The sequence below is a fragment of the Mirounga leonina genome, unplaced genomic scaffold (assembly GCF_011800145.1).
Source record: "Mirounga leonina isolate KUSES-001 unplaced genomic scaffold, KU_Mleo_1.0 Mir_101595, whole genome shotgun sequence".
NCBI classification, from domain to species: domain Eukaryota; kingdom Metazoa; phylum Chordata; class Mammalia; order Carnivora; family Phocidae; genus Mirounga; species Mirounga leonina.
In genome coordinates this window covers 7,603,672-7,621,159 of record NW_023270158.1, presented here as the reverse complement: position 1 = coordinate 7,621,159, position 17,488 = coordinate 7,603,672, and the positions used below count along the sequence as shown (strand labels likewise).

The 17,488-nt window shown below is 41.6% G+C and overlaps 1 protein-coding gene and 1 non-coding gene across 2 annotated transcripts in view; one reads left to right on the top strand and one right to left on the bottom strand.

The window, feature by feature from the left end:
• Nucleotides 1–4,000: 4,000 nt before the first annotated feature.
• Nucleotides 4,001–17,488, bottom strand: part of SMS (spermine synthase) — a 49,592-nt gene continuing 36,104 nt past the window's right edge. Inside the window, exons 8-11 of the mRNA XM_035000693.1 lie at nucleotides 12,210–12,324; nucleotides 11,339–11,418; nucleotides 5,958–6,073; nucleotides 4,001–4,524 (exon numbers count right to left, since the gene is read on the bottom strand). Coding sequence (XP_034856584.1) covers nucleotides 4,485–4,524; nucleotides 5,958–6,073; nucleotides 11,339–11,418; nucleotides 12,210–12,324 — 351 coding nt within the window. The 3' untranslated portion in view covers nucleotides 4,001–4,484. The remainder of the gene's footprint in view (nucleotides 4,525–5,957; nucleotides 6,074–11,338; nucleotides 11,419–12,209; nucleotides 12,325–17,488) is intronic.
• On the top strand, nucleotides 12,783–12,889 carry LOC118008036. Its single transcript, XR_004678544.1, has one exon. It is a non-coding gene; the product is annotated as a U6 spliceosomal RNA (small nuclear RNA).

Genomic DNA, 17,488 nt, shown 5'->3' with positions numbered 1-17,488 from the left:
GTGGAATGACGGCAGTAGGTAATTGAGATTTTAAATGGTTCTGGCCGAGAGGAACTGATCTGCCAGCACTCATTTGAGGTTCTGACAGCAGGGTGAAGGGACCCAGCTACCCCTCCCCACCACCTAAACACAATCAAACAATGGAAGCAAACACCGTAGGCTAGAGGTTCTTAAACTGGGACCTATGGACAGAACTGTGTGTCCCTAAACTTGAATGGCAAAACATTTCTATCTTTACTTGCACTAACCTCTACCTGAGATGTAGCACTTCCTTTAAGCATGAACGTAGGTAACAAACCATATTAGTACTGGCAGTAACTAGGACTCTGTCAACAAGAGAAATCAGATGCATTCTTAACCACATTGCACTTGCTGCAGGTCTTATAAATATTTATGTCCATTACTACTCCCAAAATATGGTATCTGATCCACCACAAGATCCAGCTATGTAAGAAGTTATGACAGCTCAAATACTGACATTAATTTTTAAAAAGCAATATAACTCGTTTCCTCGTCATCAATCATATCTACTGTATGTATTAAAAAACAGGTTTCAGCAAGCTGCCAAAGGAGTCCAAGGTACAAAAAGAAAGGTTAAGAACCCCTGTGGTAGGCTTACAGATAGCCAATTTGGAATGCTGGAACACAGAGTCAAATCGTGACTAGCTGTGGGACCCCTGAGGCACATTTCACATCTTGACTACTGGCCCACTCGGTGATAGGAACACTGAATTCACAAAGCTATTTTCAAACTGTGCAAGATAATGTAAATAAAAGGGGTTTGTTAGCCCAACGCACAGCAATATAAAAGATTATTTAGTACAAAGACACGCAGCAACAGGGTGATAGAAAGAGGCTGAGTGTTTCTTCAGGGCCACATAGCGGCTCCTATCGTCAAGCAATGCCGCCCAACCGGCGTCTATAACAGTGTCACAGCAAGTGTTATTCCAGACTGGGTGAGGAGCACAACCGTAGTGTCAACCAGCAGACAGCTTCCTTCTCGAAGAAGGTCTTGCTAGGAACAAGAAATTCAGCTGAAGTAAAACAAAGTGCTTAGAAACCAAGAACTGGCCGAAGGACCACATTTTGAGGAGAGCTGCTCTCGAGGCTCAAATACAGGTCAGGGACATGTGACCTCACACACACACTTCCTGTGCCCAATCCCAGGAGTCATGGGAACGGAACAAAATTCATCCATCTGAGACAGACGCAAACTCCTATTCAGTAATAGTTAACGCAAGCAAGGGGGTGATGATTCAACTGCACCGGAAGTAGTAGGCACCGTTTTATTTTGACATCAGCACTGCTCTAGCCCAGTAAAAAGTTAACCCAGCCTTCCTCCAGCCCACCATTACTGGGGTTTTTAAGATATTCAGTCACCCTCTCCCTCTGCCCTTCCCCAAGCTCGCTCAAATAAAAAAACTTCATTTAAAAACTGGGGGGGGGGGGGGGGTTGGCCGGGGGTGGCTCAGTCGTTGAGCTTCTGCCTTCAGCTCAGGTCATGATCTCAGGGTCCTGGGTTCGAGCCCCACATCGGGCTCCCTGCTCAGCAGGAAGCCTGCTTCTCCCTCTCTCACTCTCCCAGCTTGTGTTCCCTCTCTCGCTGTGTCTGTCACATAAATAAATAAAATCTTTAAAAATAATAATAATAAAATAAAAACCGGGGAGGGGGTGCCCGCCGGGGTGGCTCAGTCGGTTGAGCATCCGACTTTTGAGCTGGGCTCAGGTCATGATCTCAGGGTCATGGGACCAAGCCCCACATTGGGCTCTGCACTCAGCAGGGAATCTGCCTGTGATTCTCTCTGCTCTCTCAACTTAAAAAAAAAAAAATTGCATAAAATATTCAATCACATTTGTAGGAGAAAGCAGCATTTTTAAAAATAAACCAATTCTTGATATCTGCTCATGTGTTGAATGGAATTTCTATTATAGCCAGTATTTGTCTTTAATTAAAAAAATGGCTGTATGATAAGATGGTCTATTGTTTGATTATATATAGATCATATAAAGCATAACAGCCATTAAAGTAAAATAATGGTTTAGATCGTATTACATTTCCTTAAAATGCAGCAAAAGTAGAGGCTGTTTTTAGCTATCACAGTTCAGTTTGCCTTAACAGTTACAAAGATGTTCAAAAACAAGCAGGCATCATCCTTTCTCCAATACAAAAAATGAGCAGGGTCGGAATCTACCACATCACCCCCAACAAGTATCTCGTTTCCTTCTTGCTCCCACACCGCACCCCTCACTCTCTCCCAAATGCATCCTCTATGGTCTGGCCCAGCCTGCTCCACCTCAGTTCTAACTCTCAGCTCTGGGCGGGACGAGTGTGTCATTAGACTCAGCACTGGCTTGAGCCCTGGCACCAAGCTCACCTTCAAGTATAAAGTTATGCCCCACATATTAGTAACACCATATCCAGACAGCAAATAGACTTAGTTTCTTTTCTAAAATGGAAAAAAAAAATCCAATTTCGTTAAGCTAAAATGGTGTCCTAACAGTCATAATACCACCATTTTGAATCTCATACGGTAGGCAAAAACAAAGCCTTTGCAAAGCATTACAGAAGAGTCTGAGGGGGTAGGTAGGATTCTTAATGTCCACCAATGCTGCTTTTAAGCTCTATGCACAAGAAAAATATTTGCTGAAAGCCGATCTAGTTCCAACATGACTGCCTCTCCCTTTATTGTTACTGTTTCTTCTCCCATGCCAATCCAGTAAAAAAGTAAAGTCGGCATGCACTCACTTTTTAAAGAATATCCATTAGGGAGGCGCCTGGATGCCTCAGTAGGTAGAGCATGCAATTCTTTATCTTGGGGTCATGAGTTCAAGCCCCACGTTGGTGGAAATTACTTAAAAATAAAATCTTAGGGGCGCCTGGGTGGCTCAGTCGTTAGGCGTCTGCCTTCAGCTCAGGTCATGATCCCAGGGTCCTGGGATCGAGCCCCGAATCGGGCTCCCTGCTCAGCCGAGACCCTGCTTCTCCCTCTCCCACTCCCCCTGCTTGTGTTCCCTCTCTGTCAAATAAATAAAATCTTAAAAAAAAAAATCTTTAAATGAACAAACAAACAAAAGATACCCCACCGGGGCGCCTGGGTGCCTCAGTTGTTACGCTTCTGCCTTTGGCTCAGGTCATGATCCCAGGGTCCTGGGATCGAGCCCCGCATCGGGCTCCTTGCTCAGTGGGGAGCCTGCTTCTCTCTCTCCCACTCCCCCTGCTTGTGTTCCCTCTCTCGCTGTGTCTCTGTCAAATAAAAAATAAAATCTTCAAAAAATAAATAAAATAAAATCTTAAAAAAAATGAAAACAATGATTAAAAAAAAAAGAACATCTGTCAGACAAACCTATCTTGGGAAGAAGGATGTTCTGGGTTGACTCTAATTCTATCTCAAAACACACACTATTTCCATTTTTAATGCTTTGCTTACTGCAAATTCACCATAAATGAACTCAATCCCTTGATACAGCATAAACCTTTTACGAAAACAATATAAGCAGTGATGTCTACTAATCGGAGTCAGTTACATCTCCACCCACGAATACACTACACCAAGCCCTTCCTTAGGGGAGTTTACACTCTCTTGTTGCGTGTCTCTCCACAAGCTAGCATCCTATCTCTGTGCATCTAAAAATCTTAAAAAGTTTCACTGCAGCAATCCAAAATGATCTTTATTTCCACATCTAATACACCACTAAGAGTGGGAATAGAAATAAGCTTCTGACTTTCAACTTTACAGTAAGGCCAAATCTTTTCCTAACTTCGGGTCAATTTTATAATGAAGAACTGGTGAATGTAATAGGTTGTGTATCATTTACCACGGTGGTAAAAGAAGTCATTACTACTGTTCAAAAAAGGCCGAAAGGCCATCCCGTTATAAAGAGATAAATGGCACTGAGTGATAGAATAGAACTAAAAAAAGACCAGTAGACACCTTTGTTCTGTGAGATCAGCAGTGAGAAAGTAGGGACCTGGCTGAAATAAAACAACAAACACATGAAATTTCTCATTTATAATTTTAATCGAAGCATTGCTATTCATTTTTTTTCTTAACTCTTTCTTATAAGCACCAAATTTTAATAGCTAAGTCAATTTTGGGGGAAAGAAACACCATCCAAGAACTTCCCTCCGGAACAAAACAATGATGTTCATTCCTCCAAACAACCAAATTCAAAGTCTACCGAAACAAAAACAAAAAGCCCACACACACACACACAAAAGTAACAAAAATCACATTCTAGGGGTTCAGTGCATTTAGCAGCCTTCGCTGTGCTGTCTAATCATCCTTCAGCTGACTTTCGAAAAAATTAACACCCTAGCGCATCAAAATATACATTTTCCATTTGCTTTGTTTAAATTAAAAATAATAATCAAAAAAAGAAAACTTGAAGGAAATCACAATCAATTGCCTGACTCATTTCGATGTCATGTACAGCATGTGAAGGTCAAATCATGTGCAGCACATGTGATTAGGAGAGACTGGTCTTCAAGGTCCAGCTTTCTTCCAAACAGTGTAAAATACCCACCTGGACAGGGAGTCAAGGAATAAGAGCAGCTAATTCAAAGAAGAACAGGCAGCACGTAAAATCTGTTTGCTGGCCTACAAACTGGAGGACGGAGGAGTTTCATGGTTCGAAGCATTGCGGCAATGAGCATTAAGGCCTCTTGACAAGGCCACTTCACGGCCTGAACGCCTCTCACCTGCGACCAGGACGCCAGTGGGGTGAAGGGAGCAAAGTGGAGAAAAGGCTAAAGGCATACAAATATTCCCTCCGGTAATGCTACTGCTTCCTGGGTTTTAGGATGTTTTAGGGAATCAGGAGGAAGGGTGGGAGGGAGGTGGGAGATTGGGAGGGTGGGGGACGGCAAGAGGGGTGGGAAAATGAGAGGGAGGGTGAGAGAGGAGGAGAAAAAGACGGAAGGATGGAGGGGACCCAGAGGGCAGAGGCCTTTTCTCCAACTCTTATCAAATGATTTCTACAGTCTCTCAATATATAAACAGATCTGACTGTAAAAAATGCTGCAAAAGGAGGCCATGATGAAGGTGGATGGCTGGAGAGTGAGGGGGAGGTCAAGGATCTCCTCAGGCCATGGAAGAAAATGGCTGCCCCACAGACAGACCGCTCCCCTCCTTCCAGGGGGATCTAGGGGGCTTCCTAGGGCCTGTGTCTCTGTCAGAGGCTGCCGGGGGCTTGCAGGCAAGGACTTCCCCGAGGGCCTAGTAGTCACAGGATCCTAGACAGCAACGCAGACTGCCGTGACAGGAAACTGGACTTGGCCACCTCAGATAAGGAAGTTTTTATATCTGTTGACCAGAGTCCGCCTTTTAGGAGAAAGAAAAGCATTTTAAATTTCCACTGACAATCCTCATTCTGGTTTTTCTCTGGGTTCCTTTATTTCTCTGGACTAACTTCACTAAGGGGAACTAATGAAGAACACCAACATTAACTCTGCAATCGCCAGCATTATTTTTAGCTCGTGGTTTCTAGTGCAAATCAGGATCAAGTGAAGTGTAGAAACTAATATTAAAGTGGGGTTAATTTTAATATAAAAGCAGAATGAGCATATTCATTCTTTTTGCCTGCTGCAGCTCAGGGGTGCTTTCGACTAGGGCTTCGAAAGCTTTAGATGCACATCAGTCTCCAGGCAGGCCAGTTAAGATGGCTGCCCAAGCCTTGGCTCCAGCCTCTGATGGGTGGGGCTTGAGAACCAGCGGGGTTTACTCAGTAGAACTACCTGGGGAGCCATGGTAGGCCATGCCCCAGAAGCTGAGGGTGGGACCCAGGAATCAGTATGGTTTTAAAGTTTCAGGAAATTCCAATGTGCAGCCACATTGGAATACCATGGCCTTATGGAGTAAAGAGCGAATCCCATTTATTATTGGATTCAAATGCTGAAGTGGCATGGGATTTACTTGGGTGTTGTGAGCTGACAACACAGTGTTTTGGTCTAAGGATACAATTCCAAGTATGAAGGAACACAGACGATCTCCTTTGAGAAGTCCACAGGACAATACAGGCGCCCGAGCTGTTCTTCATAGAGCGACAAGGCTTCTGTCAAATTGACACAGTTACCCTAAATCAAAGAAAGAAAAGCAAACAATGCGATTCTCGAGTCTCACTGAGGGCCCCCCGCTCATTTGAAGGTCTCTAATAAACGAAAACAATTTTAGCTTTAGATGAAAGTTCATCTTTGAAAATGAGATAAGGCTTCTGTACTTTGACAAATTGCATCCAGTTCTACTTATAGATCCATTAGCTCATTATTCTTCTACCTCATTTACCAAGCCATTTCAAATTATTCAGAGTATGAAGTGACAGAAAGCAGGGAGACCACTTTCTCACTAGTAACGCAGTCATTTTATCAACACCACACAATTAGCAAAGGTTCATACACATCGCCATTCAAAATGTTTGCCCAGTCGTCACCACGGTGTTGAGAATGAAGTATCAGAACGATAATGTTCTCGATTTCCAGAAGGGCTTAAAACTACAACCCTAATCTAAGACAATGACACAGAACTATATTCCCATCTCCATGCTTTCCCCCAGGTATGTGATTTGCAGGCTTATGAGAACAAGTTTATTCAGAATATATGGACTAAGGCTAGCCCGCAATTCCACTCCTTATCAAACATCTTCTCCTGACTTCATTGTTCTAATTTTTCTCCCTTTCTTGCCACCACTTTTTCAGCTCCCCCCAGCAGCCAGGAGCGGTCAGGGAGAGACAGCGAAGTCGGGGGGGGGGGGGGGGTGACCGGGAAGGTTTCCGCTTCTGGACAACCAAGGATAAACAGAGTGACCCGCCTCTTCGCTTACTTCCTGCCTAGAACCTAGAGGGGACATTGGAAGCTGCAGCAGCCGCTCTGTGACCACGAAGGAAAAATGGGTGAATGAAATGCAGGCCAAGAACCGAGCAGAGCTATGGGTGCAGCATCTGCGTAGCTCCAGGGCAGTGGTGCTGCGGCTTTTTTATTTTTGTAAAGTCATCTCGCCGCCCAACGTGGGGCTCAAACTCAGGTGCCCAAGATCAAGAGTCCCACGTTCCACTGACTGAGCCAGCCGGGCGCCCCTAAAGCAAAGCTTCTTAATCTGTAATGTGCATGTGAATCACAAGTGATTTTCATTCCGTAGGTGTGGGGTAGGGCTTATCATTTTAGCACAATTTCCCCCAAGGGCTTTTCATAATGGGTACTTAATACCACCTATTTCCCTTTTAACCTCTGAAGTTCTTAACATTATGAAGACTACTGAATATGTGCTGATTCTATTTCTTCTTAACAACTTCACTATCAATGAGCCTCAGAACAGCCAAGTACAATGTAAAATGAAAATCATTTACAAATGAAGGCATCCTGTGATGTAAGCATCCCCACGGAGGGCATTTCAAAACCAACCAACCAGCCACAGGCAAGTGGGCAAAAAGAACTATTCTGAGAGCTACCATCAGTGGTTTTAACTTAGCACATTCGCTCAGCATGACATCGTCCTTCAGTGCCAGCCTGTTTAGTAACCCATCATCTAGGGTCCTGCAGTGGGATTTGGCCAAAGTGCCCTTGGCCAGTATATAATTTCGTTTCAAGATCAAGTTCACCATGAGAGTATATAAACACCACACGTGTAATTTAAGGTTCACAAATAGAAAACACTGCCTGGATGTTTTTAGAACACATCACCACTGGGGAAGCTATAGAATGGAAAATGCCACCTAGGTGCACAGTTCAATGGTTTCTCTTGCCATCTTAAAATTGACACCACACTCTCTTTATTGAGGTCATATGGGAGGACGTCATTACTGAGAATGTGGTAAGGATATAGGAAAGTTTCAATTTGTTCTTCCTCAACATTGTCAAAAAGCAGTTTAAGAAAAGAAAGGAAAACTCACCACAAATGGAGACCTACCCAAAAAAAGTAATGATACATTTTACTTTCCTGTGTTTTTAAATGGAAATACATTTCTTTCTTTTCTTAAGAAAGAGACATTGGATCTTTGCTGCCGTAACGGTGCGCATGAATGTCCTGGCAGATGTTCTCAAGAGCACTAACAATGCCGAGAAGAGAGGCAAACGCCAGGTACTTAATAAGCCAGGCTCCAAAGTCAATGTCTGGTTTCTCACTGTGATGTGCATGTGAATCACAAGTGATTTTCATTCCGTAGGTGTGGGGTAGGGCTTATCATTTTAGCACGGTTACATTGGTGAATCTGAAATCACTGATGATCACAGAGCTGGGAACACTGTTGTGAACCTCACAGGCAGGTGAAACAAGTGTGGAGTCATCAGCCCCAGATCTGATGTACAACTCAAAGATCTAGAAAAATGGCAGAAGAATCTGTACTGACACCCTTAGCTGGTGAAAACACACAGGAGGGAAAATCCTGGGATTCTTTTTCTAGGGATGGAATACATACATGCAAATAAAATGTCTCAATGGACCAAAAAAAAAAAAAAAAGACACTGGAGATGCAGAACAAAAACCCAATAGCAGAGAATTAAATACCTCTTAAGGATGGGAAGGGAATCACTGGAGGGGAAGGCATTCTAAGAGGTGAATACCAATTCAGTAGTTTGGTCAAAGTTTTCCTTGCCCCATGTTACGTGTGGGTAGGTGACACTTGCTTTTTTACTTTATAGATTTCTGTACTGTTTTTATCTTTTATTATTATTTTTTTTAGAGAGAGCATGGGGGTGGATGGCGCAGAGGGAGAGGGAGGGAGAGAATCCCAAGTAGGTTCTACACCCATTGCGCAGCCCGACGTGGAGCTCAACCTGAGTCAAAATCAAGAGTAAGACACATGGGGTGCTTGGGTGGCACAGTCGGTTAAGCATCCGACTCTTGACTTAGGCCCAGGTCATGTTCTCAGGGTCGTAAAATCGAGCCCTGCGCCAGGCTCTGTGCGCAGCAGGGAGCCTGCTTGAGATTCTCTCCCTCTCCTTCTGCCCCTCCCACTCGTGCTCTTTCTCTCTCAAAAAATAAATCTTAAAAAAAAAAAAAAAGAGTCGACACTTAACCGACTGAGCCACCCAGGCACCTGTTTTTATCTTTTAAATTTTACAGTTAGCAGCATAAGATTTCTGTAATGTAAAAAAAAAAAAATAACAGGTCCAGAAGAATACATTCTTAACAAGTTCAAAAGCAAGGTAAACAATATGATGATTTAGGAAATTACACATATGTGAAACATCTATAAACAAAAGTACAGGGGCGCCTGGATGGCTCAGTCGTTAAGTGTCTGCCTTCGGCTCAGGTCATGATCCCAGGGTCCTGGGATCGAGCCCCGCTCATCGGGCTCCCTGCTCCGCAGGAAGCTTGCTTCTCCCTCTTCCACTCCCCCCTGCTGTGTTCCTTCTCTCTCTGTGTCTCTCTCTGTCAAATAAATAAATAAAATCTTTAAAAAAAAAAAAAAAAGAAAAGTACAAGGGGGCTCCTGGCTGGCTCACTCAGGAGAGTGTGTGAATCTTGATCTTGCAGTCATGAGTTTGAGCCCCACATTGGGCACAGAGTTTACTTAAAAAAAAAAAGAAAGAAAAAGAAGAATACGGGAATAAAAAAGAAATGGGTTACCTTCTGGAAGGTGAACAGGAATTAGGGAGGAATGTGGATATGCCAAGCGAGGGTACTAGTAACGTCCACTTCTCAAGTGAGGGGGGTTGGTATTTAGCATAATCATTTACAAGAATGCCACATACATAATTTTGTATCAAAGAACCTCTAGGGTTTTTTTAGTGGGAAGTGGGGAAGAGAAGGGAGGGAGGTCAAGTCCCAGGACTTGAATCTCTTGAAAGCCCATCTTCCTTGGATTCAAACCCACCGGGCCCACCAGAGCCAGCTCAATTCCCACCCACTCCACAGCGCAGCTCTTCGAAGCCTTCCCCATATAGACTTCCTATAAAGCATGGGTCTGCAAACTTCTGTCAAGGACCAGACTGAAATTGTTTAGGCTATGCAGATCACACAGTCCCCACCACAACTACTCAATGCTGCCCCTATAGATTAAGAGCAGCCAAAGGTAAAATGTCATGAATGGGTGTGGCTGTCTGCCAAGAAAATCTTATCAAAACAAGCAGTAGGGGAGATTTGGCCCACAGTTTGCAGACCCCTGCTTTCTAGAATGTGTTAAAAAAAAAAATCATTTCTAAACATCAGGCCAAAAAAATCCATTCATAAACAGTTGTTGGTTTCCCTCGAAGCTTCCCAATATTTTCACCAAGTGCAAGGTCTAGGATTAATCACCATGGGGGGGGGGGGTGTCTTCGTGCAGGGAGAAAAGAAGGAAAACAGGATGGACTGAAGACCAAATCAAGGTGTCTCTTAGAGTTGCCAAGTTGTTTTCAGCATTATTAATCTCAGATCCCATCAACTCCCCCGGGCCTGCATTAAAATGCCTCCTTGGAAGAATAAAGTTAAGACCTCTCTACTAGTTTTTGACATTAAATATACTAATGCTTTTTAAAGGGGTGGGGGAGGTCTACCGAAAGCACTTTAAGAATTACAGGGACCGGGCTGCCTGGGTGGCTCAGTCGTTAGGCGTCTGCCTTGGCTCAGGGTCATGATCCCAGGGTCCTGCGACTGAGCCCAGCATCGGGCTCCCTGCTCCACGGGAAGCCTGCTTCTCCCTCTCTCCCTCTGCCTGCCACTCTGCCTACTTGTGCTCTCTATCTCTCTGTCAAATAAATAAATGAAATCTTTAAAAAAAAAAAAAACAAAACAAGAAGAATTACAGGGACCATAGTGCAATACCACCCAAGTAAGTGTTTATCTTCTGCTTATGAATCAAGGGATTGTTGTACCAAGTAAAGAGACTCAGATCATCTTCAGAATTTTCTTCAGGGCTTTAGTAGGTTATATATATGTAATATATATTTTACATAACAAGATATACAAACTTTAAGCTTTCTTTTAAATTTTAAGAATCCCATAGAGAATGAGAAAGAAACAATTTGCTTCCATCTGGTGGTAGGAGCTCATACTACAGGCAAAGCAGTTTATGAAACTTATGTTGATAAACTGGCTTTCCAATGAAGAATCTCCTAGAGGGTTAGAAGAGCGAGAAGTCCAAAAAAACCCCAATCCCAATCTGTGTCTCCATCTGGTGGCAGCAGCGCATACTACAGCCAGAGCCCAAGGTTGCTCAACTGGACAGTGGGCACGGGGGACTCGCACGGACTCATGAATTCCCAAGAGATGACAGGTCAGCTATTTATAAACTACTGCTTGAAAGAACATAATTCAGTTACGACGTTCTATCCTTAACAGATATAAATTTCAATAAAATACATGCAAATTTCAAAATATGCAATTTTCATTGAGAGTTTTGGGGAAAAACAATTAAGTAGTCTACCTGTGTAAAGTATTTCCCATCCTGTTTCAGTACTTTCATTGAGAGGTCAAGAATCAGTCTGAGAAACTCCCATGTGGAATCTGGATGTTAAAAAAAAATTTTAAGTTATATAAAATATAGGTTTGCATTCATCAGAAACAACATCTAAAAAGTCAAATATCCACAACAATACCCAAAAAAGAAAGAAATAGCCAAGAGCTTAAGACCCAATATTCAAGAGCTTACTCATGAAAATTTACTGTCGTTTTTGGGTGTCCTGCACACACGTGCACATAAGCAAGGTCAAAAGCAAATATTCATGTGCTTAGCACTGCTTTAACGATACCAATAAAGATTTGACCAAAAAGGCAGTGGTTGAAATCTGAAAGACAAAAGCTTAAGGGGGAAGCAGCAACATCCCAAGAGAGAAACACCAAGAGTCATCACGTGGGGACTCGGTCTGCCAGCTCAGCAGGAAGGCAAGATTATAGAAAAAAACACTAACACCGAAATGCCACACCAGCAGTTGATTTGGAGCATGTGGTTTGAGAATGGGGAATTATCTCTGGTGTTGCAGAGAAAGCTCACCAGTTTGTCCCAGTACAGGTTAAAAATCACATAAAAGAAAAAAATTCTCAAACAAGCTAATTTCTCAATGATGTAATTGTGAGTCATTTTATTTAATGTTTCTCTCCAACAACTGAGTAAATTTGCTCATTCAGTGACTGAAATCCAGCCATCTTTTCCACTGTGGGCCTCAGCTGACCGACCTTGAAAAAATTAAGGAACCAATTAAGGAGACAAGCTCTAAGATCCTTCCATTCTCACAATGCGCCAAGTAAAACATTTTCATGAACATTATCTTGGTTATATAAGAAAAAACAGAACCTACCTTCTTCTGGAGATGTGGAGATTGGAACGGCTGTCAAATCATTAATCACATAATCAAACTCTCTCCCTTCTTTGGCGTACCTCTTCAGTACTGGAATACAGTCTTCTATTAGAACCTTCCCAAGAGAAGAGGAATAGATGCACGTGAGCTGACGCATGTGGGTGGAAATATTTAAAGCCTCATAGAGGAGGGAGGAAAATGCAAACTGCTGCTGGGATCCAAACAAAAATGACTTCCATCCATGCCTCTTAACAGCTACAATTCAGTGCCTGCTAGAGGCTTTGTCTGCCTTCTCATTTAATCTAAGCAACAAATCTACAGGTACTATCAGTATCCACAGTGTACAAATGGAAAAACCAAGCTGAGAGGTTACGTAGGGGCGCCTGGGTGGCTCAGTCGGTTGAGGGTCTGACTCTTGATTTCGGCTCAGGTAATGATCTCAGGGTTGTGGGATCAAGCCTCACCTCGGCCTCCGTGCTGAGAGGCATGAAACCTGCTTAAGAGTCTCTCTCTTCCCTCTACCCCTCCACCCCTCCCCCTCTCTTAAAAAAAAAAAAAGAGAGAGATTATGTAGTGTTTTCTTTGGCTGCACACCTGCTAAAACTGGAATGATACAGGGAAGATGAGCATGGCCTCTGCACAAGGATGAAACACAAATTCCTGAAGCATTCCATACTTTTGAGAGACAGAGTGAGGGAGGGAGAAAGGGAGGGAAAGGGGGGAGGGGTTATGTAGCTTGCCCAAAGGCACCCAATAAGAAACAAAGCCAAGAAGTACGCCTAGATCTATATGAAGGCCAAGTTCACACTTTTAACTCTAATCTGTATTGCCTCTCCTACTACTGTCTCTATTTTCCTCTACTTTTAGTTTTTCTTTTATGCTAGGCACTGAATGACTTCATTGTCTATTGATTTTTTGCATCTCACCTCGAACTATTAACCTACAGTTTTTCATTTTTTTAACCACTTTGAGTACTGTTGGTAATACAACCGTGTAAGAAATACCAACTCCCACAATCACAATTACTAACGAGTACAGCAGTTAAGAGTTGGAATTCTCGAACAGATCCTGTGCAGTAAACACATTTATCCTTGAACAACATGGGTTTGAACTGTCTGGGTCCACTTATTCGCAGTTGTTTTTTTTTTTCTTCTCCTAATACAGTACAACATTGTAAAAGTATTTTCTCTTCCTTATGATTTTCTTAATCACGTTTTCTTTTCTCTAGCTTACTTTATTGTACGAATACAGTACATAACACATATAAAATACAAAATGTGTTAATTTGACTATGTTCTTGGTAACACCTCCAGTCAACACTATGTTACTAGTTAAGTTTTGGGGGAGTCAAAAGTTATATGCAGGTTTTTGACTATGTGGGGGGTCAGCACCCCAAACCCCCATGTTGTTCAAGGGTCAACTGTATAGGAACTCAGTTTGGGGCTTGCCTTAATCTTTGAAGTACTGAAGCTACATGCTGGGGACCCATCTGGCTGTAGGCAACGAACTAGCAGGAGTTACTCTCCTTGTCTTTTACTTTTCTAGTTACAAAATACACTCATGAAAAACAAATTCATAGAAGTCAGAAGTTTGTCAAAATTCCCTAAAATAACCTATTCTAGAATTTTTCCTCTGAATGTTCTTACACAGATCCTCACTCACAATTTTAAGAACCTGATCTTACAGCCCTACTGTTTTAGAACCTGCTTCACTTAATGCATCATCTAAGTACAACCACAAAACGATCTAGAAGACACTAATCAATCCTGTGGGATATGCTCAGTGTTCTCCTATGCTCATATACTCTTACCAACACACATTCTCACATAAACACATATGCTATTCTTTTTTAGAACTAGGATCACACACATTCTGAACTGAAAAATTTTCATCTAACATCGTTCTAGGTAAGGATAGATTTTTTTTGAAGGGTAATGGTATTTTTTTTAATTATATCATTCCATAAAAAATGTACTACTCTTTAGCCTCCTCGTAGGCCAGACATTCAAACACTGGGTTGCTGAGACCAAAGGCATGTCCATTTTAGTTTTTATAGTTTAGATGGCAATTCACACTCCCAACTAGCAATGCATGCAAGCACCTGTTGCCTGGATATTGTCCCTCTTTCTATTTTGTCAGGTCCCTTGCTAATGTTTTCACACGAACTTGCTGGGCCACTAACAGGGGTGAGCATCTTGTTATAAGTTTATAGGATATTTGATTTTTGTCTTCTGAGAAATACCAGTTCATGTCCTTTATTATTTTTCTATATAGTTATCTTATTTTTTAAATCTTAAATTGTAGGGGCTCTCTGTATTATTAAAGGGATTAAATCCCTGTCGTGTTTGTTACCAGTTTTTCAGCTTCGTTTATGGGATTAGGTTGTTGTTGTAGTTTCTGGGTTTCTTGTCTTTAAAAGATTTTCCAACTCCAAGGTTAAATATGTTAAATTTACCTAAATGTATTAGTTTTTGTATCCAGAGCTTAAGCCATCTGAGATTAATTTTTCTATGGCTTCTAGGGTCATGTTAACTTTGTTCTCATGGAGATGGACAGCCCATTGTGTTGGCATCACCTATGAAATCAACTCAATCTCCTTTTCCCAAGCAAACTGAAATATACCTTAGGCCATCTATTACTTGTACGAATACACACTCAGACATGTTCAAAATCTCTGTGCCATTCCTCTTATATGTGCATTCCTGTGTCAACATCACACTCCCTATTTGATTACTATGCTTTAACAGTAAATTACTAAACAATAGGGCAAATTTCCCTGCACTATGATTTTTTAAAAAAATTTTTTCTTGGAGGGGCACCTGGGTGGCTCAGTCGATTAAGTGTCTGCCTTTGGCTCAGGTCATGATCCCAGAGTTCCAGGATTGGAGTCCCAGGATCCAGCCCCACATCAGGCTGCCCATTCAGCAGGGAGTCTGCTTCTCCCTCTGACCCTCCCGTCTCGTGCTCTCTCTCTCACCCTCTCAAATCAATAAAATCTTTTTTTTTAAGATTTTATTTGTCAGAAAGAGAGAGAGCACAAGCAGGGGGAGTGGCAGGCAGAGGGAGAAGCAGGCTCCCCCACTGAGCAGGGGGCCCGATGCAGGGCTCAATCCCAGGACCCCGGGATCATGACCTGAGATTAAGGCAGGTGTTTAACCGACTGAGCCACCCAGGTGTCCCAATAAATAAAATATTTAAAAAATTTTTTTTCTTGGCTATTCTTAAGTATTTATTGTTACAAATGAAACTGAAAATCATTTGATCTAATTCTAAAAACCTCCTTGGGATTCTGACTGGAATTACTTGTAATTAGGAAGTTATAGACATTGTTCTGGTATTCTCATCCTAGAAATGTAACATGTCTCTCCATATATTCCAACTATAGTTGTGGTCTTTCAGTAAGATCTCGACATAATTCTTGTAAGATCTTGACATAATTCTTATCAGTCCCACAATACCATTCTTATTTAAATATATTCCTAGGTATTTAACAATCGGTCATTTTATTCCTAAATGTGAAGCCTGAAAGTACAAAAATCCTAGAAGAGAACACAGGCAGTAACATCTCTGACATCAGTCATAGCAACATTTTTCTGGATATGTCTCCCGAGGCAAGGGAAATAAAAGCAAAAATAAACTACTGGGACTACATCAAAATAAAAAGCTTCTGTACAGCAAAGGAAACAATCAACAAAACTAAAAGACAACCTACGGAATGGGAAAAGATATATTTGCAAATGACATATCTGATAAAGGGTTAGTATCCAAAATATATAAACGTCTTACACAATACCCAAAATACAAATAATCCAACTTAAAAATGGGCAGAAGACATGAACAGACATTTTTCCAAAGACGACATCCAGACGGCCAACAGAGATAGCCAAGAGACACATGGAAAGATGCTCAACATCACTCATCATCAGGGAAATGCAAATCAAAGCTACAATGAGGTATCACCTCACACCTGTAAGAATGGCTAAAATCAACAGAAGAAACAACAGATGTTGGCAAGGATGCAGAGAAAGGGGAACCCTCTTACGCTATTGGTGGGAATGCAAACAGTGGCAGCCACTATGGAAAACAGCATGGAAGTTCCTCAAAAAGTTAAAAATAGAACTACCCTATGACCCAGCAATTGCGCTACCGGGTATTTACCCAAAGAATACAAGAACATTACTAATTCAAAGGGATACGTGCACCCCAATGTTTATGGCAGCATTACTTACAATAGCCAAGATATGGAAGCAGCCCAAGTGTCCATCAACTGATGAATGGATAAAGAAGTGGCGTTTATGTGTGCGTGCGTGCACACACACACACCGGAATATTATTTAGCCATTAAAAAAGAATGAAATCTTGCCATTTGTAACGACGTGGATGGAGCTAGAGAGTATTATGCTAAGTGAAATAAGTCAGTGAGAGAAAGACAAATACCGTAAGATTTCACTCATACTTGAACAATCAGATGGTTGTCAGAGGGGAGGTGGGGTGAGGGGATGGGTGAAATAGGTGATGGGGATTAAGAGTGCACTTATTGTGATGAGCACTGAGTAATGTAGAGAATCGCTGAATCACTGTATTGGACATCTGAAACTAATATAATACTCTGGTTAACTACACTGGAATTAAAATTAATAACTTAAAAAAACAACTGGTCATTATTCTTGGTCATTCTTCTGAATAGGATCTCTAGCCCACTCTCTACCTCCAATTTCCATTCAAACTGTTTTGCATTTAGCATAGCTTAAAAAACATTTTTTTAGACTTTCTCTATCCAATCACTTCACCAAATTCTCATGAACTCGACTAATTTTCTAGGCGAGTTTCCTAGATTTTCTAAGCATTCATATCATCTGCAAATAATGATTCTTTCTATGTTTATACTGTTTTCATTTTCCTACCTTACTGTATTAGCTAATGCCTCAAAAACAATATTGAATAAAGTTAACAAGCATCTTCGACCTTATTTCCAGTTTTACTGGAAATGCCTTAATGTATTTTGCCTTTTTATATAACATTAAGTTTCTGACAGTTTGTTACGTTTGGGTAGTTTCCCTTCTATTGCAATTTTATCTTACTTAAAAGACTTTTTATTAAGAATGACTGCTAAATATCCCCCAAATGCTTTGTCATCTGTTAGTACATTATTTTCTCTTTTAAATAATTCATATAATAAATCATGTTGACAGACTTCTTTAAGATTCCCATCTTTATGTTTCTGAACTAAATCTTTCTTGGGTCTAATAGAGTTCTTTAAATAAACTGCTAGATTTAAT